The sequence below is a fragment of the Acartia tonsa genome, chromosome 6, assembly GCF_053477335.1.
Source record: "Acartia tonsa isolate MP-2025a chromosome 6, ASM5347733v1, whole genome shotgun sequence".
NCBI classification, from domain to species: domain Eukaryota; kingdom Metazoa; phylum Arthropoda; class Copepoda; order Calanoida; family Acartiidae; genus Acartia; species Acartia tonsa.
Genome location: NC_137265.1, coordinates 13,320,735 through 13,347,767, shown reverse-complemented (window position 1 = coordinate 13,347,767; position 27,033 = coordinate 13,320,735). Strand labels below are relative to the sequence as shown.

The following is a 27,033-nucleotide window of genomic DNA, read 5'->3' as shown; positions in this document are numbered from 1 at the left end:
TTTTGGCTAACAAACTGATTTTAATCTTATAATTTTTAATTTTAATATCCGCGGAACGCTGTCTATTTTAAGATGTGATAAATATTCTATTAATGCTCAGCTTTAAAAAAAATTATAATATCCATGTTTTGAGCATCTAGCAGGGAGGAAGGGGACATTGGACTGTTCATTACAGTGGTACCCAAAGTTTTATAACCACGTTAAAGTATTCGTTGGCTCAATCTGCAGGTTCAATTATTAGATTTAAAATATACAAACTTTCCAAACTAAAATTTTAATTTACAGAAATGATTATTTATAATCATTTGGAATGTATATCAATATATCTTCCAATGTCTTATCCATTAAGATCCCTGGAACTTAGTCTGACAAAATGAATAATGTTCATAGTTTTCAAAATTTGAAGGTTTTTAGCTTAACCATGTTTTACATATAGCTACCGACGTTTTCTCGTAACAGTAAAATATTATGATTTTAAAAATAGCAACTTTTATTTACTGTGTCTTAACTAGATACATTAAAACCAGTTAAATTCATTGTTTGGGATTAATAATAATACTTAAGAATTGTAAGAAAAAAACCTTTTTCTGGAAGTCCTAATTATGCATTTTAATAACCAAGTAATTACTATACTAATGTCACGCACCTTACTAAGCAACTTACTATACAAACTACATTTAACGTTGTTAAATATTTTGCTTAAATTATATTTGCGAAAATGCGCCAACGTAAGATATATGTGTTTAACAAAGTCATTGTGGGCGGGGTGCCTGACTCTAGGGGGGCGGGCGGGTGGTGTAGTTTAGAGCTCGAGTTTTGGAAAAAAATCATTAGTCTTTCAAAATTAATTTTGTGAGAGTTTTTTTCTGGAGTGCTTCCTTATAATATCTATGTCTGTCTGTCTGTCCGTTGGTGCGTTATGCCTTTTTTTTATATGAAGCTACACTTTTTCTTTTCGTCTCCTCGTCAGTCAATCTATAAACAAAAATTCTTACTACTTCCCTTTTTAGTAGTGCAACGTCTTTTTGTCCTTCTTTTATTAATGCAGATATTTTACTTTCAATTTTGGTTTTGAAAAAAAATATTTTTTTTAGGGGGGGGGATAATTTTTTTCTAGGGTTGATTTCTCTTGGGAGGGTGGTGGTACTCTTCTCCGAAGTAGCTAAGCCTTTCCAGGACCTGCGATAAGCTAAATTGTAAAGGAGAGAAAAGTATCGATTCAGCGGCTAGCAAGATCATTCGGTAAAAACAGACAGACAGACAGCCTGTAACTTGTATATATGGATAATGGCATTTAGATAATATGTCAATTATAATCTCTTTAGTAAATGTAATCTCATTGATATAAAAAAAATCAATTTAAAAAGCGATGTACTGTTTCGAAATATTGCTTAAAAATGTTGAGTGCATATTATTTTATCTACTTATCACCTCTCCCTGACACCCTACAAGAATACATGTAACTCATTTCCTTAACCTAATACGTTTTGTCGACCAGAATGAGGCTTCTAAATTATGCCTAACAAATCAGGGAAAAGGTAACACCCTTAAGAGCCTAAAAATGTTCCCATAATGCAATTTCATTTAGTTTATATTTCTTCAGGAAGGTAGATGACAAAGTTTTATTAACATGTTCTTTCATTAGTTAGATTAAACACTTTGAGCACCTTTAATACATCGATAGGTTAATTGCAGTGTCTTATCTCTTAAACCTATACTACAAATTTTGAAAGGGGTTATTTGTTTATCATAAATGGGGGTTTACATAAATTTATCGTACATTGTCTCATCCATTAAGATCTCTGTATTTCTATAAAATCAACTATTTCTGCAGAGTAATCTAACTATTCCCAAATATCTGTTCATTTTTGTCTAATTGTACTCCTTGTCAGGTATATTAATGGATAAGACAATTGTTATAAATTCATGTTCGCCCCAATGATGATAAACTAAATCACACCGTTTGTGAATTACCAGCTTTGGAACCAATGAATCACAAGTTTTTGTGCCAACGAATAAGACAACATGGTTGTAACACTTTGGGTACCTACCAGCGTAATTCACAGTCCAATATCCATTCCTCCCTGGCATCTTGAACAGATGAAGGTGCCTTTGATTAGCCTCCTTAGTTTCCTTATGAGGCGGTTTTAGCATACCAGTTAAACTTTGAGAGTTCTATTATATCGACAACATCTTAATATCATTGTAAGTAAATTGGTTTTAATTGAATTCCCAATTAAGATAAGCAAATTTACCCCTTCTGTGGATTAAACTATTAGATACACTGCTTGATTGTATAACCACATCAAGAATTTTTGAGGGTCCCTACAGTATTTAAGGCAACGAATAAGAGAACGTGTTGATAAATCTTTAAGTATCAGTATAATTAACAGTCCAATGTCATCTCCCTCCCGTTTAGATACAATTAGAAAGACATATATCAAATTTATGTCATCACAAAACCGTGTAGTTTAACTGGGAACAAACTCAATCCATTCATTCGTTGATTAGCAGAGATATACTAATGAAAGATAATTAGATCCTTAGTTTCCTTATTTAGCGGATAACATACAACTAAAGATACATAGATAGACAGGGACAAGGGAGTTATGTTTAATCTAAAAGGAGAGACTTTGTAAAAATTTGGAGGGAGGAGACATTGGAATGTTTATGATACTGGTGCCCAAAGTATTTTAATAATACGATTCGTTTATTCAAAAACTTTGAGTAATCGGTTGGTCGGTTCTTAAACTTTTCAATTAATGATTTTAACTATAGAAGGTTTCTTGGTATTTAAATCAATTTATCGTCCATTTGCCTATCCCTTAAGATCACAAACAAAAAAAAACTTACATTGGTGATGTGCTGATCTTAATCGTCGCCTGATGCTCCAACTCAATGCCGCTGCTGTTAGCGGCGCTGCCAGCTGCCGCAGCGGCTGACAAAGTTTCGCCAATGAGATCTGAGTGAAGGCTGCTGCCGCCGCCAGCGGCGGGCGAATGAAGATCGGCGGTTTGAAGCAAACCGTCGTCAAGGTCTTCAAGATCGTTAAGGTTGCAGGTGTAGTCACTAAAACATTTGTATTCTTGTTTATTAACGAATTTGTATAATGTATTGCTTGCTTGTCTGTCTGTTTGATCACTCGTTAGTCTGTTTGTCTGTCTGTTAGTCTGTCAGTCTGTTTGTTTGTCTGTCTGATTGACTCTCTGTTTTTCTGTCTGTTTGTTTGTCTGTTGTAAGTCTGTGTGTAAGTTTGTTTTTGTAAATTTGTCTGTATGTCTGTTTGGCAGTCTCTATTATGTCTGTTTAAGCGTCTATTTGTTTGTCTCTCAGTATGTATCATAGTATGCATGTCTGAATGTTTTTCTGTTCCTCTGTCTGTTTGTTTGTCTGTCTATTTTTCTCAATGCATGAATGTATCCAATTACTTATGGTAATGAAATCGCACATAATTAAAACTATTTACTATGTAATTAATTATCTATCTATCTATATGACTATCTATCTAACTATCTATCTATCAAAGTTACCTAGTAGAACTGCTTAAAGTTGCATAAGTAGTTGGGATGAAAATAGCTGAGGGTGACACGGAGGTCATTTCTGCGGCCATAGAATTTATTTCATTAAGTTGCCTTATAGTCGTTATAGAGGTCTTAATGTGCATAGTGCATAATATCAACATTGTACTAATTTCATCTAGGGTGGTTCCTTTACTAATTTGTTGGTCGACAAGATTTTTTAAAGAAATGTACAGCATTTGTGATTCGTTTGTAATTATTTGCAGTTTTGGACATAACTAAAACTAACCCTTTGATTTCTAAGCTATTGTGTAAACGACATGACCCCTCTTTTTAGCAAGGGTATTCTTTACTTTTTTTAAAAGCGAAGCTTTTCTATAATTAGGGTCGGTCCGTTCGTCCGTACGTTCGTCTGTCCGTAACGGATAGCTTTTTTCGTTAATTTAGGCATGTTAGTATTGTCCTATTGATTTCAAACTTTGCATGGTGATTCCTGTAGAAGTAAGTTACGAGAGTTAGAAAGCGTAGCAACTCAATAATCATTACCAGAATGTCCGTACGTCCATTTTAAACATGTTGATTTCTAACATTTTTAACAACAATTTGTATGTGTCCTAATTATCCGATTTGTCTGATTTTTGGTATACTGATTCCTGGGACAACAAAGTACAATATTATAAGCGAAGCAACTCTATAATCAAGTCCTAAAGTTTTTCAACAAATTTATTTACAATTTTGCTTTGACTCTTATATATTTACATTCTGATTATTCAGTTCTGACATTATACAAGTGTTAATGTCCGTTTGCCCTACCGTTTCAGTGCTTCGCTTTTATGGATGTTGTCATCCTTGTTTTAATGGAACAAAATTTAAAGTTAAATCTTGTCGACATTTTGGAATTGCAATTATTAGATCTCCAAATGCAAAACCCTGGAGATTGTATTAATTTGGTGGCTACAAGGATATAGGAATAGATATCCTTTTTAGTATGACTTCGAAACCGATTAAAATCCTATGGATTAGAACCGATTCTCAGCCACACTGAAACATTATGTAAAGCATCGTTATAGATGCAATACTCTACTAATTTTAAAATAAACATCATAAAATTAATACCAGTTCTGGAAGCCCGAGAATTCGGCTCCTATGTTTTAATAGTTTTAATCTTTTAATATTTAATTTTAATATCCGCGGATAGCTGTCAATAGTACGATGCGATTAATAACTATTAAATTTGTATACACTATATTGAAATACAATTTGAAATTGTTAAAAGTATGAATTTTGATTGCTCGACTGTTATCTTTATGTCTTAACTTAAGGCAAATATATGAAATTATTTAAACTTTTGGGAAACTTGAATTTATCCTCTATTGATCTATCCCTGTTTCCCTGAGCTGCATTCAAATATTTGTCAGGGAATTAGGGACAGGTACAATGGATTAAGAAAAAAGTTCAATGCTATCAAAGTTTTTTTTAAACCAGAAATAGCTTTAAAAAGATTTTAAAAACACATTTGATTATTTATTTAAAAAATTATTAGCCTTTTAATGTGGGGGATTTATGTAAGAGGATTAAGATCTGTTAAACCGTTGGAACAAAAGGTAAACGAGTTTTAGTAAAACATTGTTTATCATATCCCTGGTTTCGCTTAAACTAAAGCTACCTTAAATACACATAGATTGTAAACATAGTTTTTTGATTCAAACTTTATTAGTGTTTAATTTATGACCATGAGTAGTAAGATGTTTTTCACACTAGGCATTCCTAGGTACGTTTTTCTTTTTGCTTTTAAAATCCTTTATTTTTAAGAATGCAGATTTTATTTTCAAAGTTTGTAACCCTGTCTAAGATGTAGGATAGTAAAAGTGGCAATTTTTCACACTTTTAATTAACATACCATATTTATGCATACTATTCATTTTATGCATTTTTTTTTACATCTAACAGGAATGGAAGGAAAGGTCGTGCAAACAAATGGCTGGTCACATCTGCAATGATAATTATATGGCATTGAGGGAAAGAGAGGTGAAGTTGATCCCTCACTTTCAATTTCATTTTTAAAAAAGACATTTAAAATTTGAAAAGACAAGGTTAAAACAAATTAAGGGGAAGGATTTTAGTTTTAAGGTTGGGTCTATTAGACTGAAGGCATCCTACTCCTCTAAAATACAAATTAACCTTCCCTAAACCTATTAGAAGCTTTATATAGCTTTTTTTGTTTCTTGTCCAATTTTACAAGAAAAATTGAGACTTGACACAAGCATGCGCATAGATAGGACTTCCTGACAAAGGTTGGGTTGTTATCAACCATCCACAGGGGAATTAATCAATAAGGCATTATTGAATATTATATTTGTTTGCTGCTTTTGAATTGAAAGTTGCTTTCATATCTATAATTTTAGCAAATCTGCGAGCAATTTTTTTACAGATATGTATAAGTTATCTACAAAATTAATTTACAGTGCATAACAACGGGGGTTTGCGCATTTGTGCAAAAAAAATTGAAGTTTTTGCTTTTTCATACGAATTTTACACTGCTACCTAGTTTTAACCAAACAATCAAAAATTAATAAATCCTCAATGATTATAAATAGTAGGGTTGGGCCGGATACTTTTTTGGCCGGATACCGGATATCCGGCTGATTTCAAATGCCGGATATCCGGTAACCGGCCGGATATTCGGCGTTGGCCGGAAATCCGGCAAATATCCGGTTATCCGGCCAAATTACCGGATATCCGGCCGGATAACCGGCCAAATTACCAGATATTAAAGTAGTAAAAAAAAATTTCTTCAGAAATCTTATATAAATTTACATAAATAGATCAATTCTTATTTTTTATTTGGTTAGGCCGTCATAATTTACTTCCACCCTAATTCTACATTACATTTTTTATTTTAATTAGAATTTTTTTATTTTGTTTGCCGCTTAAGATGTATGAAACGGTCAAACAAACAGAAATTTTTCATTTTTTATATGTTGGATTAAACGATAACCAATCATAATTTGAAAACAAGTTTCGCTGATGTAAAAAAATCAGGAAGGAAAGGGATATTGGTTTATAAATTACACTGGTTCCCAAAGTTTTAAAAACACAGTCGTTAGCCCAAAATCTTTGGGGACTTTTATTTAATCTTGACTGGTTGATTTAAAGTAGAAGTGCCCAAAATTTTTCTACCAATAATTCTAATCTACAGAAGGGTATTTTGTATATCATAAGTTTGTTAAACATTAATTTGTCCTCCATTGTCTTATCCCTTAAGATCCCTGGAGAAAAATGCATGAAAAAAATAATGCAGCAGTGGTAAAAATATTAGATTGTTGTTGGAGCCCTTTTTTTGTGTTCTGTTGATTTAGTGCCGTTTTTTTCCGTGTTAGGAGGTTTATAGCCAGGGCTCGGCAGCCGCGCGCCAGCCTCACATTTAAACCAGCTTCGGATACTTTAACAAATTCTTAGACAAGATGGATTCTTAAAATTGTTAAAAGTTTGCTTTCCCTGAGGCTTAAAGGTGGCTGACGCGCGGCTGCCAAGCCCTGGTTTATAACTACCAGGGATCTTAAGTGATTAGACAATGGATCATGCAAACTTACCTCATCTGTAGTTAAAACCTATTGGTGGAAATGTTTGGACATTAAAGGTACGTACAACACCATCAAGTTATTATTTTTATATTTTTTGGGGTTTAGTCCCACTAGGGATCTTAAGGGACAAGACAATGGACGATAAATTGGTTTACATCACAAATCATAATAAACAAAATACATTAATCAGTCGTATTGAAAAATCGATCTTTAACCCTTCTTAAGAGTTTACATTCTTTGCAAAATTAATGTAAGATAAACATACAAGCAAAGCTAAATGAAAAAGAAAAAAAATCTTCCAAATAAAAAAAGGAAAATCAAGCAAATGATGAAATAAATTTCCTGAAGAATTAAATGAACTTTCTGTTGAAGTCAGCGTTTCTTGCGACGACAAATAGCTCTCAATCGACGAATGCAGAGTCGGCAGAATTGTGTCAGCATTTTCCACACCGCTGCCGCCGTTCACCGCCGTTCTACTATCACCCACTACCACTTTACCGCCGCTGTGGGGCTTTTGCACCGATTGGCACGACGTAATAACGGATTGCATTCTCACTTGATCACCACAGCTCACTACAACAATGTTGCCGCCGTTTCTAATGCCGCCATTACCACCGCCATTAAGCACCTCCGCCTTGAATAACTTCTCAATGGCGGAAGTGGCGGCGTGGTGGTGCGGCGAATTGTGTGGCGACTGGCCGCTCATTTGGTGGTGATGTATTTGTGTGCCTTGCTGTTGGCGGAGGCGATTTTCGAACTCCGCCTCCGCCCCGAAAGGCCGCGGCTCAATTGTGGTTATCACAGATTTTGTGTACGTGTCGGTGAAGCTAGAATAAGGTCCAATACTTAAAATCAATATTTTTCTAATGTGTAAACAAAATTAGGTCCAAATATTTTAACAGGTTAAAGAAAAGTGTCTATTACTTTTAAAATACAATATATTTTTCAGTCTTCAAAGTATATTGGGAGTCAAGATAGTATTAAAATTTAAGTATTTTGTTCCTGGGCAGGTTAAGGGCTGAGTCTCCATTGTTGGAGGGTGGAGGTGTGTGATGGGAGTGGGGATGTGAGACTAAAAAACATAATTTCATTTTTGGTAGGAAAATTTTTATGGTATTTGATTATGGAATGACTGTAATCAAATGATTTTTATGAGATGGATTATAGTTTGTTAGGAAATAGCTAATTCTAAAAAAAAGAATTGAAATAGGTATATTTTGTAAACAGAATTATATTTAAAAACTTAAAGAAAAAACTAAAAAATTTGAAGAAAAAAAAATACTAAAACTGAAATTTTCCTTGTGAAGAATTGTGTTGATGGTGTTCATGATGATGTTGACCTCCATGGTCCTGCCACAATGGATACATTTTTAATTAATATAAAGAGTTAAGCAAACTACAAATTATGAATTTGAAGCAAAAACTATCAAAGGGACATAGCAAAAGTTACTATCAATGATGTAAAAAAAACAAATTTTAATACAAAACATTTTGGTAACACATTTTTAAGCTTCATTAAGAAATGAAAGTTTTGGGTTTCAGGATAATCATGTCAAAATGTACCAACCATTCAAACATAAGACATATTTAAGGACCAAACCTGAAACACTGTTTAAGTATTAGGGTAACTTTATGGTTGTAGGTTAACAGTTTAACAAAACTTTTAAGTATCAAACTCAAAATTAAAATACCTTTGTGCAATACTTACATTATCTAAGTATCAGTCTTTTACATAAATAATTAATATTATTTCACGTATCGCTTTGAAACCGATTAATATCCGGCGGATTAGAACCAGTTATCAGCGATACTGAAATATTGTTTATCCGCTGTATTAGAACCTGGTCTCGGCCAAACTGAAAAATCATTTATAGCACCATCTTACAGACAATTTTCCACGAATATTAAAATAAAAATCATGAAAATTAATACCAGTTTTGTTAGCCCGTGATTTCGGCCTCTTTAGGGCTGACAAATATGGGTTTAATATATTTAAATTTTTATTTTAATAACTGCGAAAAGCAGTCAATAATACGATGTGATATATAACTATTATGTATCCATCCCTGATGATGTTGACCGCCATGTTGAGCATGATTATTCTCATGATGACTGTTATGATGATGGTCATGTGGATTGGAAAGGTGGTGGTGGTGATTGTGATGGTGTGTATGTTGACTGTGACTATCCTCGGGGAGGTGGAATTCAGACAGTGAGATTGGTTGACTAATAAACTCAGCCCTAAAATGTTTAATTATTATATTTTTTTTATACCGAATCATACTAGAGATGTTTAATGTACTGTTCCTCATGCACAAAAAAACCTTGTCATTACCTTTTTATACAAATTGTAAATAAGTGTAGGATTCTTTAACCCAGTATACAATATAACATAACATAACCCCTTTTTATTTTCAATTTATTTCAAAAATATGTGGGGGTTGCATACCGAAAGTCCCTAAAGTTGTTATGCAACTTTGGGGGTTAGTGTAAAAAAAACAGTGCAAAGTCTCCTCCCTCCCTCAGATTTTCTACCCGTGCCTTGTTAACCTGAGGAACAAAAACTAACCTGAAATCGATGTGTCCAAACTTGAAGTCAGAATTGCACAGCTGTGTCAACACAGGCTGCGACGAATCATCATCTTCCCCGCCGGAGGGCGGCGACACTGTGTCAGCCGCCGTCTCCATCTTGCTGGTCAGGACTGTGGGCTGCAGGATGGGGCCGCTGGCGACGCCCATCAGCGTCAGGTTGGTCTCGCTGTGTCCATCGTCCAGGGTCAACACGCTCGGCAGTAGGTCAGCAAAGGACAGACCAGACTGAAATATCGACAGATTATTAGATAGATATATAGATGGATGGATTGATAGATCTATAAATATAAGTATTTAGATAGATATATTAATAGATGGATGGATAAATAAAAGAATAGATTTATATATAAAATAGTATACTTTTTATTTACTTATTAAGTTTTTTTTACACTATAATGAATTTTAGAAATCATAGTAATAAATAATCAATTATCATTAAATACTCGTAAAACAAGCACGTTTATATCCGTAAGTTCAGCAATAAAAATTAATAAAAGAGTCTTTGGTTTATTATAAAGGTATATTTTGTAATTAAAATTATGACTTAATCTAAATACTAATAAATATTTGAAAGAGTAGCTTCACTTCTTATAAAATTTATACAGCGTGATTAGAAGAAATCATAATGTATAAAACAAGAATATTTATGTTCTAAACTGGCAAAGCATTTTGGAATAAAGTAATCATATATGTAAATACAAGAGGGTTCGTTCCTTACATTAGGATAGGAAGAAACATTAAATAGGACTAAACCATCGCAAGACTTTAATAAAAAAAACTGCTTATAGCTATCTTGAGAAACAAAAGTATATGAAGTTGCTGCGCTTATAATATAATCACAATGAGTTTTAAAATCTGTTATTTATTTACTTCTTATATATCAATCTCTAATTGATATATTTTTATTGATTATATAATATCATAATGAAAAGTACTTTTGAAATCTTCTATTTTTGTCACTTTCATAGTTATTTCTCTCATCGTATTATAATCAGCTTTACGCGGATATAGATTAAGCCCGTGCCTTCGGCACCTCAGGGCTAAAAAAACTGGTTTTAAACTTATGATTGTACATTTTTATATTCGTAGAAAGCTGGATATAATACGATGCTAGACATAGTTTTTTCGTATGGATGAGAACCGGTTCATATCCACCAGATTCGAATAAATACGACAAATAGATTTACTACTTTGTAGATTAAAAATATTGGCGAAAAAGTTTGAACACTGGAAGCATTTACAACTCAATTAATATTTCAAATAGTTAAAGGGAACGAAAAATATAAAACGTTGAGGGACCAGTTTAATTTAAAGACCAATGTATTCTTCCTTCCTGATATTAGACAGACACAATAAAGACCATTAAAATCACTAAAAATGCCAATAAAAATTTCTGAGACATTAATCAATCTATCTATCCTACGCTAATCTATCCATCTATCCACCATGCGCCAATCTATCCATCTATCTAACCCACAATTAGTTTTGAATTAGTCTACGGTTCTGTTTATATGCCAATGGATATATAATATAGGTGGGTATATTGGCAGGGAAAATTTGTTGCCAATTTAGCTTCATAATAAAGACCTCATTTATTGGTTAGTTCATTCATCCAGTAGGAGAGGAGAGGATTTGGTTTAGCTTTGTTTTAGCTGCGAAAACCACTTTATTAGAGTACAAAAAAATCTGGTGCAACATCCAAGTAGTAATATATCTATTTATATGTCCCTAATTTTCTGAAACTTAAGGAAAATTAAAGCCCACATTATTCGAAAGGGATATAATTAAAACTCTATCTTTTTTTTTAGAAGCGAAGCTTTTCCACAATTAGGGTTGGTCCGTCCGTACGTCCGTCCGTTCATCCTTTACAGATAGCTCTTTTCTTTAATTTAAACAGGTTAGAATTGTCCTATCGATTTCAAACTTTGCATGTTGATTCTTATAACAGTTACGCAAGACTTAGAAAGCGCAGCAACTCTATAATCATTACCAAAAAGTCTGTACGTCCATTTAAAACTAGCTAATTTTTAATTTTTGACAACAAATTTTTTAATGTTAAAATTATCCTATTTATCCGAATACTGATTCCTATTACAACAAGGAATAGTGTTATAAGCGAAGAAGCTCTATAATCGAGTCTTTAAAACGTATTTAATCAGTTTTGCAGCAAATTTACTTACAATTTTGTAAAGTCATATGCATTAATATTCATTTTATTCAGTTCTAACACTCTACAAGTGTTATTGTTCGTTTGTCCTTCCATTTCAGAGCTTAGCTTTTATGGATGATGTCATCCTTGTTTGCCTATCTTATATATGCTAAAGTAGAAGGGTGTGCGTTTGTTTGTTTGTATAATTAGTAGGGATGGAGGGGACATTGGACTGAAAATTATGCGGAATTTAATAACAGGGTCTCTCATTAGTTGGCTTCAAAGTTTTGAGTTTTTATATTATTCGTATTCGTTAGTTCAAGCTAGCAGCGTCAAAACTTCCACAAATAGCTTTAATCGAATAATGAAGTAATTTTGGAGATGTACATTAATTTGTCTTCCATTGTTGTTTCCCTTAAGATCCCAGGTTTTTATTTTGAATTTGAACTTTTTGTTATCATAATTTTTTCATTCGAATCCGGTGGATAGGAACCGGTTCTCATCCATACGAAAAAACTATGTCTAGCATCGTATTATATCCAGCTTTCAACGAATATAAAAATGTACAATCAAAAAATTAAAACCAGTTTTTTTAGCCGATGCCTTCGGCATCTCGGAGCTTAAAAAATAGTTTTAATCTCTTAATTGTACATTCTATATCCGCGGAAAGCGGTTTATAATACGATGAAAGAAATAACTATTACTGTTTTCTATATTTTACTCATGGAAAAGGGAATGTTATTCTGACACACAATTCTAAAGAAAAATTTTCCCACAACCCCTTTCTCTTTTTTCTCCCCCTTCTTATCGACTCTCCTTTAGTTACGTGAAAAAAAAAGTTTTACACCAACTTTACTCCAACAAAATATTAAATTTTGCGGCATTTTCAATTGGAATTAATTGGCTGAATAGCAACCCCTGCATTTTACTGTAATTGTTATCAACAAAAAATTTCATATTTCAATTATTTAGGTTAGAAACAAAATAGTTCTTTTTGAGATGAAATCATGAGAACTTGAGGAAAAAAACAAAGGACAATGATTATAAAGAAATTAACCCTTCTGTAGATTAAAATTATTGGGTAAAAGGTTTGAACACCATTAGATTGGAACCCAACCAATCTCAATTCAATAAATGAATAAATAAGATACCATAATTTTAAAACTTTGGGTACCAGTGTAATTTACAGTCCAATGTCCCCACCATCCTGGATCAAAAATATACCAGGGTTGCTATGCTTTAATTGATATTCAAATAGTAATCAAACATTCAAAATAAACATAATCTGTACATAAAATAGTAATTATTACTATTTATTTGTATGATTTTTGTAATTAATATTATTTTTATACATCTATCAAGTAATCATGATAATTACCAAAAAATTTTAATATATATTTATCTATATATATAAGTAACGCCAAAAAGGTATTCCCTTTTTGAACGAGGTTTTAATAGTTATTTCTGCATCGTATTATAAACAGCTTTCCGTGGATATAGAATGTACAATCATAAGATTAAAACTATTTTTTTAAGCCCCAAAGTGCCGAAGGCAAGGGCTAAAAACCTGGTTTTAATCTTATGATTGTACATTTTTATATTCGTAGAAAGCTGGATATAATACGATGCTAGACATAGTTTTTTCATATTGATGAGAACCGGTTCCTATCCACCGGATTCGAATGAATACGAGAAAAATCTTTACAGGGTGATGAAAGTCTTTTTAAAAAATACCCCATTTGTCAAAAATAAGGTGTATGGGGAGGTAAATAACCCCTTTATATGATTGAAATCTCTAAAGGGTAGATGCAATAAATAAAAGTAGCGTCATTTTTAAACAAAAAACAGACAACCATACATAAAGTAATAAGTACATGAGTATTATAAAAAATGGAAATTTGAAAATTTCTCTAAATTGTAATTATTGGTTGAAAAATATGAACACGAATAATTCTCCAGTAATTTTTTTACTGTACCTCCTAATTTAAAATTTTTTATTAAGTTAAACATTTTAAGCTTTTTGACAATACTTTTATTTGAAATGACAAAATGCAACGGCGTGGCTTTGGATGGGTTTAGAGTCTATTTAAAGGATATTTAACAGTAAGTTAGCAGGGTTACCAAGGCTGTATCTTTACTGTAACTAATAGACTTTTTTATGAGCTATTGAATCAGCCTCATATAAATAACTATCAATAAAAGGTGGTCATTGAATTACGACCAGTTTTTTTTTAAATCCATAATTTCGCCAATATGGCCTTGAAGAGTGGGGGGGGGGGAGGGGATGTCGACCTCAATTTTTTGTTCAAGGGGCGATTTCTCTTGGGATTGTGGTTAAACCCTTCCCCAAAATATTTATAACATTCCCAGGAACTATGAGGAGCTACATTGTAAATGAAGAACCATATCGATTCAGAGATTAGCGAAATCCTTTGAAACACACAAAGAGACAGACACACATCCTGTTACTTTATAATAACTTTTTTAAAATAGGTTCTTTTGCAGGAGGGGTCGGTAACCCGCACATATCAATAACATAAATGAAAGGCAATCAATTATTATTTCACATTATAGACACAAAATTAATAATTCTATCACATCAAAACACAACAATAAACAAGGAATATTATGTTTTATGTCCATAAGTAGCACAGCATTAAGGTTTTTGAGGTATGGATGTAAAATTATTGTTTTAGGCAGCCATTAAGGGGATAATTAGATTTTAAACAATATATGTTTTTTTGGATCATGGAAAGAAAACAAAGTCATTCCTTAATTAGGACAGAAGTCACCTTCCTAGGAAGGACATAAGTAGCTTCCCTTATGTGAGAATTTGTTAGATGAAGGGCATAACTTGTCTCCCTTAACAAAGATTTTGCAAGATGAAGGACATAAGTAGCCTCCCTTCACCACACAAAACCTAGCTTTTTGGTCCTTCACATAGCAAAATCTTGCATAAAATAGTTTATCTGTCCTTCACATAGCAAATTCTTGCAAAACATAGCATTTATGTCCTTCACATAGCAAATTCTTGCAAAACATAGCAAATTCTTGCAAATCATAGCAAATTCTTGCAAAACATAGCATTTATGTCCTTCACATAGCAAATTCTTGCAAAACATAGCAAATTCTTGCAAAACATAGCATTTATGTCCTTCAAATAGCAAATTCTTGCAAAACATAGCAAATTCTTGCAAAACATAGCAAATTCTTGCAAAACATAGCAAATTCTTGCAAAACATAGCATTTATGTCCTTCACATAGCAAATTCTTGCAAAACATAGCAAATTCTTGCAAAACATAGCAAATTCTTGCAAAACATAGCAAATTCTTGCAAAACATAGCAAATTCTTGCAAAACATAGCAAATTCTTGCAAAACATAGCATTTATGTCCTTCACATAGCAAATTCTTGCAAAACATAGCAAATTCTTGCAAAACATAGCAAATTCTTGCAAAACATAGCATTTATGTCCTTCACATAGCAAATTCTTGCAAAACATAGCAAATTCTTGCAAAACATAGCATTTATGTCCTTCACATAGCAAATTCTTGGAAAACTTAGCATTTATGTCCTTAACATAGCATTTTGGTCCTTCACATAGCAAAATCTCACAAAACATAGGTTTTTCTGACCTTTTTCTACCAGGAGATCAGAACTAAATCAGAACACACATAACAAGAGTTTTACATAATTTAACTCTGCATAAATTATGATAATTCATTATTATTACCCCTCCCCCCCCCCCCTATTTAAAATTTACCCCTGCATAAATTATGATAATTCTTTATTATTACCCCTCCCCCCCCCTATTTAAAATTTACCCCTACATAAATTATGATAATTTATGCTGAGTTAAATGTACTGTTTGAACTTCTATCTAACAGGATATGAGAACTGGGAGGCCAGCTATGGTGCCATGTAGGAAAAGTGGCATTGCATTCTAGGGCCTAAAAGGCGTCATAGCTGGCCCCTTTTCAGTCCATTATATGACATGGGAAGGAGGTTGAGGAGCATTTTATGCAGTCTAAATTCCCAAGAATGCAATGCCACTTTTCCTACATGGCACCACCTCCCATGTCATATGATGGACACAAAAGAGGCCAGCTATGACGCCTTTTAGGAAAAGTGGCATAGCATAGTGGAATTTAGGCTGCATAAAATGCTCCTCAACCTCCTTCCCATGTTATATGATGGACTGGAAAGGGGCCAATTGAATAATTGTTTATCTGAATGTACTATGTAAACACTCTTGTTATGTGTGTTCTGATTAAGTTCTCATATCCTGTTAGATAGAAGTTCAAACAGTACATTTAACTCAGCATAAATTATCATAATTTATGCAGGGGTAAATTTTAAATAGGGGGGGGGGAGAGGTAATAATAAAGAATTATCATAATTTATGCAGGGGTAAATTTTAAATAGGGGGGGGGGAGGGGTAATAATAATGAATTATCATAATTTATGCAGAGTCAAATTATGTAAAACTCTTGTTATGTGTGTTCTGATTTAGTTCTGATCTCCTGGTAGAAAAAGGTCAGAAAAACCTATGTTTTGTGAGATTTTGCTATGTGAAGGACCAAAATGCTATGTTAAGGACAGAAATGCTAAGTTTTCCAAGAATTTGCTATGTTTTGCAAGAATTTGCTATGTGAAGGACATAAATGCTATGTTTTGCAAGAATTTGCTATGTTTTGCAAGAATTTGCTATGTTTTGCAAGAATTTGCTATGTGAAGGACATAAATGCTATGTTTTGCAAGAATTTGCTATGTTTTGCAAGAATTTGCTATGTTTTGCAAGAATTTGCTATGTTTTGCAAGAATTTGCTATGTGAAGGACATAAATGCTATGTTTTGCAAGAATTTGCTATGTTTTGCAAGAATTTGCTATGTGAAGGACATAAATGCTATGTTTTGCAAGAATTTGCTATGTTTTGCAAGAATTTGCTATGTTTTGCAAGAATTTGCTATGTTTTGCAAGAATTTGCTATGTGAAGGACATAAATGCTATGTTTTGCAAGAATTTGCTATGTTTTGCAAGAATTTGCTATGTTTTGCAAGAATTTGCTATGTGAAGGACATAAATGCTATGTTTTGCAAGAATTTGCTATGTTTTGCAAGAATTTGCTATGTTTTGCAAGAATTTGCTATGTTTTGCAAGAATTTGCTATGTTTTGCAAGAATTTGCTATGTTTTGCAAGAATTTGCTATGTGAAGGACATAAATGCTATGTTTTGCAAGAATTTGCTATGTTTTGCAAGAATTTGCTATGTGAAGGACATAAATGCTATGTTTTGCAAGAATTTGCTATGTTTTGCAAGAATTTGCTATGTGAAGGACATAAATGCTATGTTTTGCAAGAATTTGCTATGTTTTGCAAGAATTTGCTATGTGAATGACAGAAATGCTATGTTTTGTGAGGTTTTGCTATGTGAAGGACAGAAAAGCTAAGTTTTGCAACTTGAAGGACATAAGCAGCCTTCCTAATGTAAGAATTTGTCAGACAAAGGACATAAGTCACCTCCCTTAAGTTAGATTTTGTTAGATGAAGGACATAAGTAGCCTTCCTTAGACCAATTTTCAGTGACTTCTGTCCTAATTAGGAATGACTTTGTTTTCTTTCCATGATCCGTTTTTTTTAACTGAGACCCCCCAAAAAAAGATGATATCTGTTGGTTTCAAAGCCCCAAGTTCTTTTTATAAATTTAATTGGGTTGTACAAATCAACATTGCTTATTTCTAAACTACTGCACTGATAGTTTTTTTGATTGTCTTATCTTTTACTTCTGACAGATTGACGTACGGACAGACAAAAAAACATTAATTAAAGCACAGCTGTGCTATTAAAAATTCTATCACATCAGAATATAACAATAAACAACAAATTGTACAACACTAGGATGGTTTCTTCCAAAGGAATTAATGATGTTTAAAAAGGGTAAAAATATTTGTCATAAAATTGTACCTATAATTCAGGGGCCATATAATTATACATTGAATAAATATCAAAATAGAAGGAATGCCTTTGTCTATAAAAAGTTGCAATGTATAGGATTTTAAGACAAATGTCTGACAGTTAAATGGTCAGAATTAAGCTCAACTATGTGGGATAATAGTAAGTTGGATTCATATTAACCAAAATACCATATCAATGTTATATTTTCAATATTTAGGAAATTGATATATTATCAATAACATTTCTTTATAAAAATGGACCTACATGAAATTGTAAAGTAGTTTTGCTACAATAAAATTGGAAGCCAAAAATGTTTTTAAAAATTCATAACATTATATTACTGTCAAGCTATTCCAATTTTATTGTTTTAACTTTTGGATCAAGGTTTTATTATCAAAGGTCTAAAAATACAAGTTTTCAAAGAAAAATTATGGCATTTAATTAAACTTTGATATCAAATAACTCTTTAGGTTTTTTTGATTACCCCATGAAATTTAATGAAACTTAACATTTAACATTTAAAACCCTATTTTTTATGACCAAAGCTTTGTTGTTTTACTATCATTAATTAAATAAAGTATCTGAATAATGTGCATAGAATTAAAATGAATTCTAACATGCATAAATAATTACACAGGGTGTCCCAAGAAAACCATGTTATTGCCCACAAATCTCAGCGTTCTTGTTTTCCATATTCATTTCAAATTTTAAAACGAAAACATTTTTTTTGGACACCTAGGAAAATAGAACTGCAATCAAATAAAGAATCATAATAATGTCGGACATACTTTTTGTGGACACCTTGTAGAATACAACTGCACTCCAGATGAACAATGTACATATATTATAGTTAAGAATTATCATAATCATATCTTCAAAGATAAATGAGCTTTGCACATTTTTAGAAGTGGAACTACTATATAATTAGAGCTAGTCGGTAACCAAGTACGTCTTGTTTTTAATGCCAACGTGAATATAAAGTAATTTACCTCTTTTAAAAGTTATTTTTTTTGTATATTAACAATTTTGAAAAAGCTTCAAAAATTTTAAATTGCAATACAGGCTCCTTGTATATTGCCTATTTCTAAGTTTTGCGGTTGAAAAAAGCTTAAAATGGAAATCTGCTTTATTGAAAAGCGTAGAAGCAACTATAGTTATGCTCTTAATATAATTTGTCATCCTTGTATAATTCGAGTTTGTATGCTGTTTAAGACAGAAACACAGACAGATATCCACATATTTTGATTCATTTCAATCAATTAATGTTTATGAGTTTTTAGACCTTTATTAGTAAATACATTTAAAGTTTCAAAAATCTTAACACATTTTTTTTGGGTGGGGGGAATTGAAAACATATATAATATTGAGGCATTTATGATTCGGGTAACATTTTTATAGGGGAAGAATGATTTATTTTCCTTTGTCCTAACCCCGCCACCCTGTGGTATCATATGAAATGATCTACGAATTTTATGTTGACTACTTTTTCATGCTCTAAAATGAGAGCATATGCAGCTATGCACTCAGGTCTAGCTGGGACAGGGAAATTGCATCTAAAAAAAGATTTGTGCTTTTTACAGCATTAATATAAAGTCCACAATTAGGTCATAGTATTGAGATATTGCTTATGGTTGAAAATGTCTTTTTGGCGTAACACTTTCTTTTAACTAGTTTGGGTATATTGGACTGTAAATATCACTGGTACCCAAATTTTTTTTTGCAATGAAATGATTATTGAACCTTGATAGTTTTGCTTATCCTTTACGATCCCTGAATACTATGCAGGAAAAACATAATCTTTTTTTCTAATGCCTTTTCCCTGTCCAGAATCATAATGCCTAAGTTTTGCTTTTAAGGTCGAGCGTGAAGCTTTTTTTTTATGTTAGACAGAAATATGCTTTTTAGTAGCGCAACTACTTTATAAGAAGGGATATAGGATATACGTGGATATATTGATAATTTGTCGTCAATTTAGTTTACTAATAGGGACCTAATTTATTGGTCAGTTCGTTCATCCAGGAGGGGAGGTGATGGGGTGAAGTGGGTGAATGTCAGGTATTGTTATTTTAGCCAGCTGCTAGCATCACTTTATCAAAGTTCAGGAAAATCTGGTGCAACACCCAAGTAACAATATATCGATTTTTATAAAGTTTGTTAGTTTGTTCTCAAGGTATTAGACAAATTATGATAAATAAATGGAGGAATAAGCAAAAATATATGATTAACAATCCCTTTACAAATTTACTAATAGTTTGTACAACCCAATCAAGATTTACTAAATGTACCCAACATTTTTAGTCAATGAAACTTTGGGAACCTAATGATCAGGAAAATATATTTGCTAAAAGTGTTGAACAGAAGATAAATCTGTTACACAATATAAACTGTTTTTTTTTAGTATGTTTACTTTTTTGTTGCTTTTTACCACAGGGGTGTAAAATGTTCAGGGAGGCAGTGGAGGGGGGTGAATCTTAATTGTTTATAAATCATTATAGTACATAAATATTGGCTAAACTTTGGATACTGTTAACAAATCTTGATTGATTGGTTCAAACTAGGGATTTCCAACATTTACAACCATTTATTATATCCCTGCTTCAAGTCAAGTTTTTTCACGATTCACACACCCCCATTTATCCTTGAACAAAGCAGCATAATAATGGTGAGATAGAAATCTTTGTAAACAGAAACTAATACCAATCGTGTTGAGGCATACAATTGTAAAATCAACTTTACAGCTAAAGCAACTCAAAGTAGTTCTGTTAGAAAGTCAACAAAATCTGCAGTCATATTCCCTTTCTTAGCTTCTATTAGTGGTAGAGGTCAAAACAGAAATTAAAACCAATCGTGTTGAGACATACAATTGTAAAATCAACTTTACAGCTAAAGCAAACCAAAGTATATATACAAGTAAATTAATAAGATTTATACAGTTTCTCAGCTTCTATTAGTGGTAGAGGTCAAAACAGAAATTAAAACCAACGTGTTGAGACATACAATTGTAAAATCAACTTTACAGCTAAAGCAAACCAAAGTATATACACAAGTAAATGAATAAGATTTATACAGTTTCTCAGCTTCTATTAGTGGTAGAGGTCAAAACAGAAATTAAAACCAACGTGTTGAGACATACAATTGTAAAATCAACTTTACAGCTAAAGCAAACCAAAGTATATACACAAGTAAATTAATAAGATTTATACAGTTTCTCAGCTTCTATTAGAGGTAGAGGTCAAAACAGAAATTAAAACCAATCGTGTTGAGGCATACAAATGTAAAATCAACTTTACAGGACTGTAGATTGTTGTAGTGTACTATATTCTTAATTATAATAAACAAAATTACTCCTTCCCTAGATCACAATAATGGGTAGAAAAGTTTGGACACTGCAAATTTGTAAAAATCAAGATTTAACAAAATCCACCAATATTTTAAAGCCAACAAATGAATTGATGTGTATGAAAACTTTGGGGACCAGTATAATTTACAGGCTAATGTTCATTCTCTTCCTGAAATACTCGAAGAAATACTTTTCAGCGCAGAGAATTAGTTAACGTCAATAAAACCTTTTTGCCGCGCACGAGTATATTCTAAATTTTATTTCTTACAAAACGGCCAAAACGATCAAACATAATTTTCTATTTATGAAAAGTTTACCCAAAGTTTTAAAAAACGAAAAAAGAAAACATTGAGTATCAGTCTCAGATCAATGCTAATTACCTCCCCCCCCTCCCTCAATTTCCCTTTTACTCTAGTTTTACTTTGGCTAACCAGCGCAGAAAAAATATATCCAAACTAAAGAAACACTAAAATTTGAGGTTTTGAATAAAGGGGAGAAGAAAAATATTATTTCCTTCAGGAAAAAAGGGACAAGCAAAAAATAAGTTGAATATTGTGTGTTTTGGCAAAACTTAAAAGTATTTTGTACTAGTTTTAATCAGGTTTCAGTCTATATTGCGAGGGTATACATAACCATGATAATATTTAGTTTTTTTTGTCAGTTGAAAATCCCCTTTTCCCTGTGTTATTCATAGGTGAGAGAAATAGAAAAATGATCCTTTTTTAGCGAAGCTATTCTATAATTCAATTAGTGTTATTTACTAAGCTTTTATATATATTTATTTTTTTGCCCTTGATTCTTTTAAAATATATTAACATTTTCCCCTTTATTTTTGAAGCAGCTATTGAGAGCCTGTACAAAAAATGACGTCATACCATACAAATGACCAATGATAGGCCATGAATGTCCTCATTAGCTAGTATACATTTTAATTGATTAATTGTTAATGTATAATGGCCTATTATTGGTTATTGTGTTATTAAACGTCGTTTTTATAGGCACTATAAGCTGCTTCTTATTTTTCAAAAAGTTACGCGATCTTTTGGACGTACTAGTTCTCGTTGAGCATCGTAAATTGTGACTTTTACAAGCCGAGATAATCAAAAACGACATCATTATTCAGAGATATCTTATTTTACAAGGTTAGGTGTAAATAATATCTATTTATCCACCCGTTACAAAGTAATTTTTTTTAGAGCGAGTCCTCTTGCGCGGGTGGTGGTACCTTTCCCCAAAATAGTTATAAACCTTCCCAGTACCTATGAGAGAAAACATTCTAAAAGGGAAATATATCGGTTCAGTGGTTAGCGAGATCCTTTGGTACAAACAGACACACACAGATCCTATTTCAAAAGAGAAAACTTCAATTGATTGGAAAATATATAAACAAGCATAATTAATAGAATCAACAATAAGGAAAACCCTTACACAAATATAGATACAAGGAAACCCCTTAGACAAATATAGATACTGTGGTAGCGGCCGCGGTTTGTCAGCCGCTTCCCAAGTTCGGGTATTACGGCAATTACCACAATACAAGGAAAACCCTTACACAAATATAGATACAAGGAAACCACTTAGACAAATATAGATACAAGAAAACCCCTAGACAAATATAGATACAAGGAAACCTCTTAGTCTTAGACAAATATAGATACAAGGAAACCCCTTAGACAAATATAGATACACGGAAAACCCCTAGACAAATATAGATACAAGGAAACCCCTTAGACAAATATAGATACACGGAAAACCCCTAGACAAATATAGATACAAGGAAAACCCCTAGACAAATATAGATACAAGGAAAACCCCTTAGACAAATATAGATACAAGAAAAACCCCTAGACAAATATAGATACAAGGAAAACCCCCTAGACAAATATAGATACAAGGAAAACCCCTGGACAAATATAGATACAAGGACAAACTTGTGCACAGAGATACAATTAGAGATATGTCTGCAAATTTAATGCATTTGTATCACATGCAATATTTTTATTTTATTTTTAGGAATGCTACTCTATAATTCACTTTGTCTGTCCGTCTGTCAGTCCGTAGCGCTATAGGGAAAGTGGACTTTCTCCGCTACTATTTAAGATTCCTATGATACTTTGTACTCTATATTGGGAAAAGAACGGCTATGGCTCTAGAATCTTGGGGCTCTATATTTGAATGGGTAGGTAGGAAATAGCCTAAAGCCATTCTAAGACTTAAGTTTTAAAACTAAAATAGCATAAAACTATCCCAGAATCTAAATTACATGCTAACGTCTAATTCTAATTAAAGAGTTGCCACGAATGTAGCAATATGATTAACTTACCAACAGTAATTAAAAAGAAAATGTTCGAATTTCTTTCTAAAAAATCCATTAATTATGTCGATAAGTATAAGTAAAGAAAAAACAATTATTTAACCGAATCAAAATAATTTATCTCATTGTCAATAATATAATAGTTATTCATCGCATGATATTATAGCTTTCCTTGGTTATTAACATGATAAATTAATAAGATGAGGGGCCGAAGGCCTGGGTTAACAAAACTGGTATTAATTTTATGATTTTTATTTTAATATTACTGGAAAACTGTCTGTAACACGATGCTATACATGATTTTCGGTATGGCTGAGAACCGATTTTAATCCTGTGTATATTAATAAATTTGGAAGCCATACTGGAATGGATTCAGATGCTCGGAACAAAAAATATAGAGATGCTTCGCATTTTGCCCAATCGTCATTTATATGAAATTTAATGGGATAGTTTTTGTTTTAAGTCTAAAAATGTTTTAAACGGTCAAAGTACATGAGAAGATTTAAAACTACAATGTCATAATCTGTGATTTACTGACATTTCCTGCTTATTTCTTTGTTCAATATCTTGTAAACATTCTTAACAATTCAAAAACAACAAATGAATTGAAGAAAAAAGCTTCACGGCATAAATGCTAAAAGCATTTATCAATTGTCAAGTTAAAATGTTTTTGATAGATTGTATGTTTTTCAGGGGGTTCCAATTATAAGGTGAGAAAGTTAGCTTATTATCCATAATGGATATTGGACTGTAAATTATGCTGGTACCCAAAGTTTTACAAACACTGGCTTAAATCTTAGGGAACTAAAATTAAATATTGATCGATGGTCAACTAGAAGGGTTCAAACTTATAAATTTAATCTAAGTAAACGTTAAAGGGGTAATTTTGTTAACAATATTTGGTATTTATATCACTTTATCGTCTATTGTCTTATCACTTAGGGTCCATTGGTTCATACCCTTATGACTAAAATTAATTGCACAAACATTGTTGAAGTAAAGCAAGATCATTAAATAATTAAACATCTTCAATTATGATTACAAAATATTTGTGGAAAAGTTTGACTCTTTTTCTTCTTTTGAAATTAAATCAAGAATCAATAAACATGTAAAGTTTTTAGGTCAACGAATAGTTGATCGAACTTTGATGGGCAGAAAACAAGCTAAATTACGAATATTAGGTAAAGGCTTCCTTGAAGACTTTTAATTGTCCTTAAAACAGTAAGTGTAAACTGCAATGCGGCCCTGTTCTAAAAATAAGGTAATCATTGTTTTACAGTAGAAAATCAGGCTTTATAAGTACTTAAAAGTGCTGTAAATTTATGGGCTATAGATCTCAATTTGATATCTTTTGTTTCACCCTCCCATAGATGTCCATTTGATATCAGGAAGGGCGGGGATAATGGACTATTTATTACACTAGTACCCAAAGCTGTACTTAGGGTGCTTAACTTAGTGTTTACACGTTTCAACCAATAAAATAAATCTACTGATGTGGTAATCTAATTTATCCTTATTGGGGATGTACATCAATTTATCGTCCATTGTCTTATCCCTTAATAACCCTGATTTGATATAGTTAGTCAGGGTAGGAGGTGGTTTTTCAACAACGCCTTAAATGCCATTTTTAACAGTATAGAAAAGCTACTCTATAAACTCACGTACGTCTGTTTGTCTGTCTGTCTGTCTGTCTATCTGTCTATCTGTCTGTCTGTGTGTCTGTGTGTCTGTCTGTGTGTCTGTCTGTCTGTCTGTCTGTCTGTCTGTCTGTCTGTCTGTCTGTCTGTCTGTCTGTCTGTCTGTCTGTCTGTCTGTCTGTCTGTCTGTCTGTCTGTCTGTCTGTCTGTCTGTCTGTCTGTCTGTCATAACTTAAATGTACTTTAGATATTCAATTATATATTCAAATTTTATCCCCCTTTTAGATCTTAAGGGATATCGCAATGAACGATAATTTGATGTACATCCCCAATTATCATAAGGAAAATTACCCCTTCTATAGAGTAATAATATTGGTGGAATAGTTTGACTGGTTTGTACCAACCAATCTTTGTATATTTATGAATTTTCTCATCCTTGTTTCGATTAAACATTTCCTAGTAAATAATTTTCTATATCCTATTGATAAAAACAATCAATGACAAGCCGTTTTAAAGGTTTTAATTGACACACCCATGTCCAAACTATTAGTAGTGGTGTTTGGCTGACATTAGTTTACAGCAGGGATCTTAAGGGATAAGACAATTGAAGGTACATTATTGTACTTACCCAATGATAATAAACAAAATTGCCCTATTTGAAGACCATTATATTTGGTAAAATTGTATCCAACCAATCACAACTAAATAAAAGTACCCAAAGTTTTTGAAACGACGTTCTATAAAAACATTGGGTACCTCTACAATTTTAGACTTTACCCCCATGCATTAAGCTAGAAATTTATTGCTGCGCTTTTAAAAAAATTTAGCACCCCATTTATTGTAGTGCAATCTGATACCATTGTTTTAAAACTAGAAAAATTAAGGAATTCCTCAAATGCCATGGATCTTAAGGGATAAAACAACTGATGATAAATCTATGTACTCCCCCAATAGTGATTAAAATTATTGGTGAAAAAGTTTGGACACTGTTGGTTTGCACAAGTCAATCAAGATTAGATTAATGTCTCTTAAGTTTTTAAGCCAACGAATTAATTGTTGCTATATCCAATTCCATGTTTGAAACCCATTTTTTTCAGGAAGGAAGGGGACATTTGTCTCTAAAATATAAGGGTATTCAAAGATATATAATCTTCCATTCCCTGGCTTAAAATTTTGAGTACGTTATTAAAGCTTGATTGGTTGGTTTTAATTAGCAGCGTCCAAACTAATAATTATAATCAACAGAAAGGGTAATTTTGTTCATCATCATTGATAATTTACAGCAATTTATCGCCAAATGTCTTATCCTTCCTGTACTATCATTTTTTTCATTTTTTTTATATTTCAAAGAATTTTGAATATCCACTGATTTTAATAAAGATTTTAGGTGTTTGATTTCATCAAAAATATTATCCAATAAATTGATAAAAATCGAAAGTTTTTAAATAAAAAAAACTATGAATATTACATACTTTCAGCTGCACTCCTAGCATCTAAGGAAGTGTAGTAAATTAGCCTAAAACCACCCCAAAGCTAGAATTGAAAAAAATAACCTAAATCCATTCCGGGATCCATATGAAGCTTCATAGATGAAGAACTCAATCGGTTCAATTGTTTAATAGAAATAAAAACAAAATAAAATTTTCATTTGTTGGCTTCAAAACTTAAAAATTTTAAATGATCGGTAAAAATTATAAACTAAAGAAGGAGTAATTTTTGTTAATTATAATTGTGGGTGTACATCAAACTGTAAAATAAACATGATAATAAACTTGTAATTATAAAACGTGTTAAAAACGTTTGAACTAATCAAATTCCTATAAATAAATTTGGTTTTTATGCATTCCTATGTATTAAATGGAAACTCATTTACTTTATCATTTTTGTCTTAAACTTGAAATAATGAAGACCACTACTATCAGGAAACTATCAGGGATAAGACA

At 32.2% G+C, this 27,033-nt stretch overlaps 1 protein-coding gene across 1 annotated transcript in view; it reads right to left on the bottom strand.

The window, feature by feature from the left end:
• Positions 1-27,033, bottom strand: part of LOC145322973 (uncharacterized) — a 207,016-nt gene that overhangs the window by 121,156 nt on the left and 58,827 nt on the right. The window contains exons 3-7 of the mRNA XM_080165361.1: positions 9,672-9,919; positions 9,119-9,343; positions 7,448-7,929; positions 3,531-3,603; positions 2,854-3,069 (exon numbers count right to left, since the gene is read on the bottom strand). Coding sequence (XP_080021487.1) covers positions 2,854-3,069; positions 3,531-3,603; positions 7,448-7,929; positions 9,119-9,343; positions 9,672-9,919 — 1,244 coding nt within the window. The remainder of the gene's footprint in view (positions 1-2,853; positions 3,070-3,530; positions 3,604-7,447; positions 7,930-9,118; positions 9,344-9,671; positions 9,920-27,033) is intronic.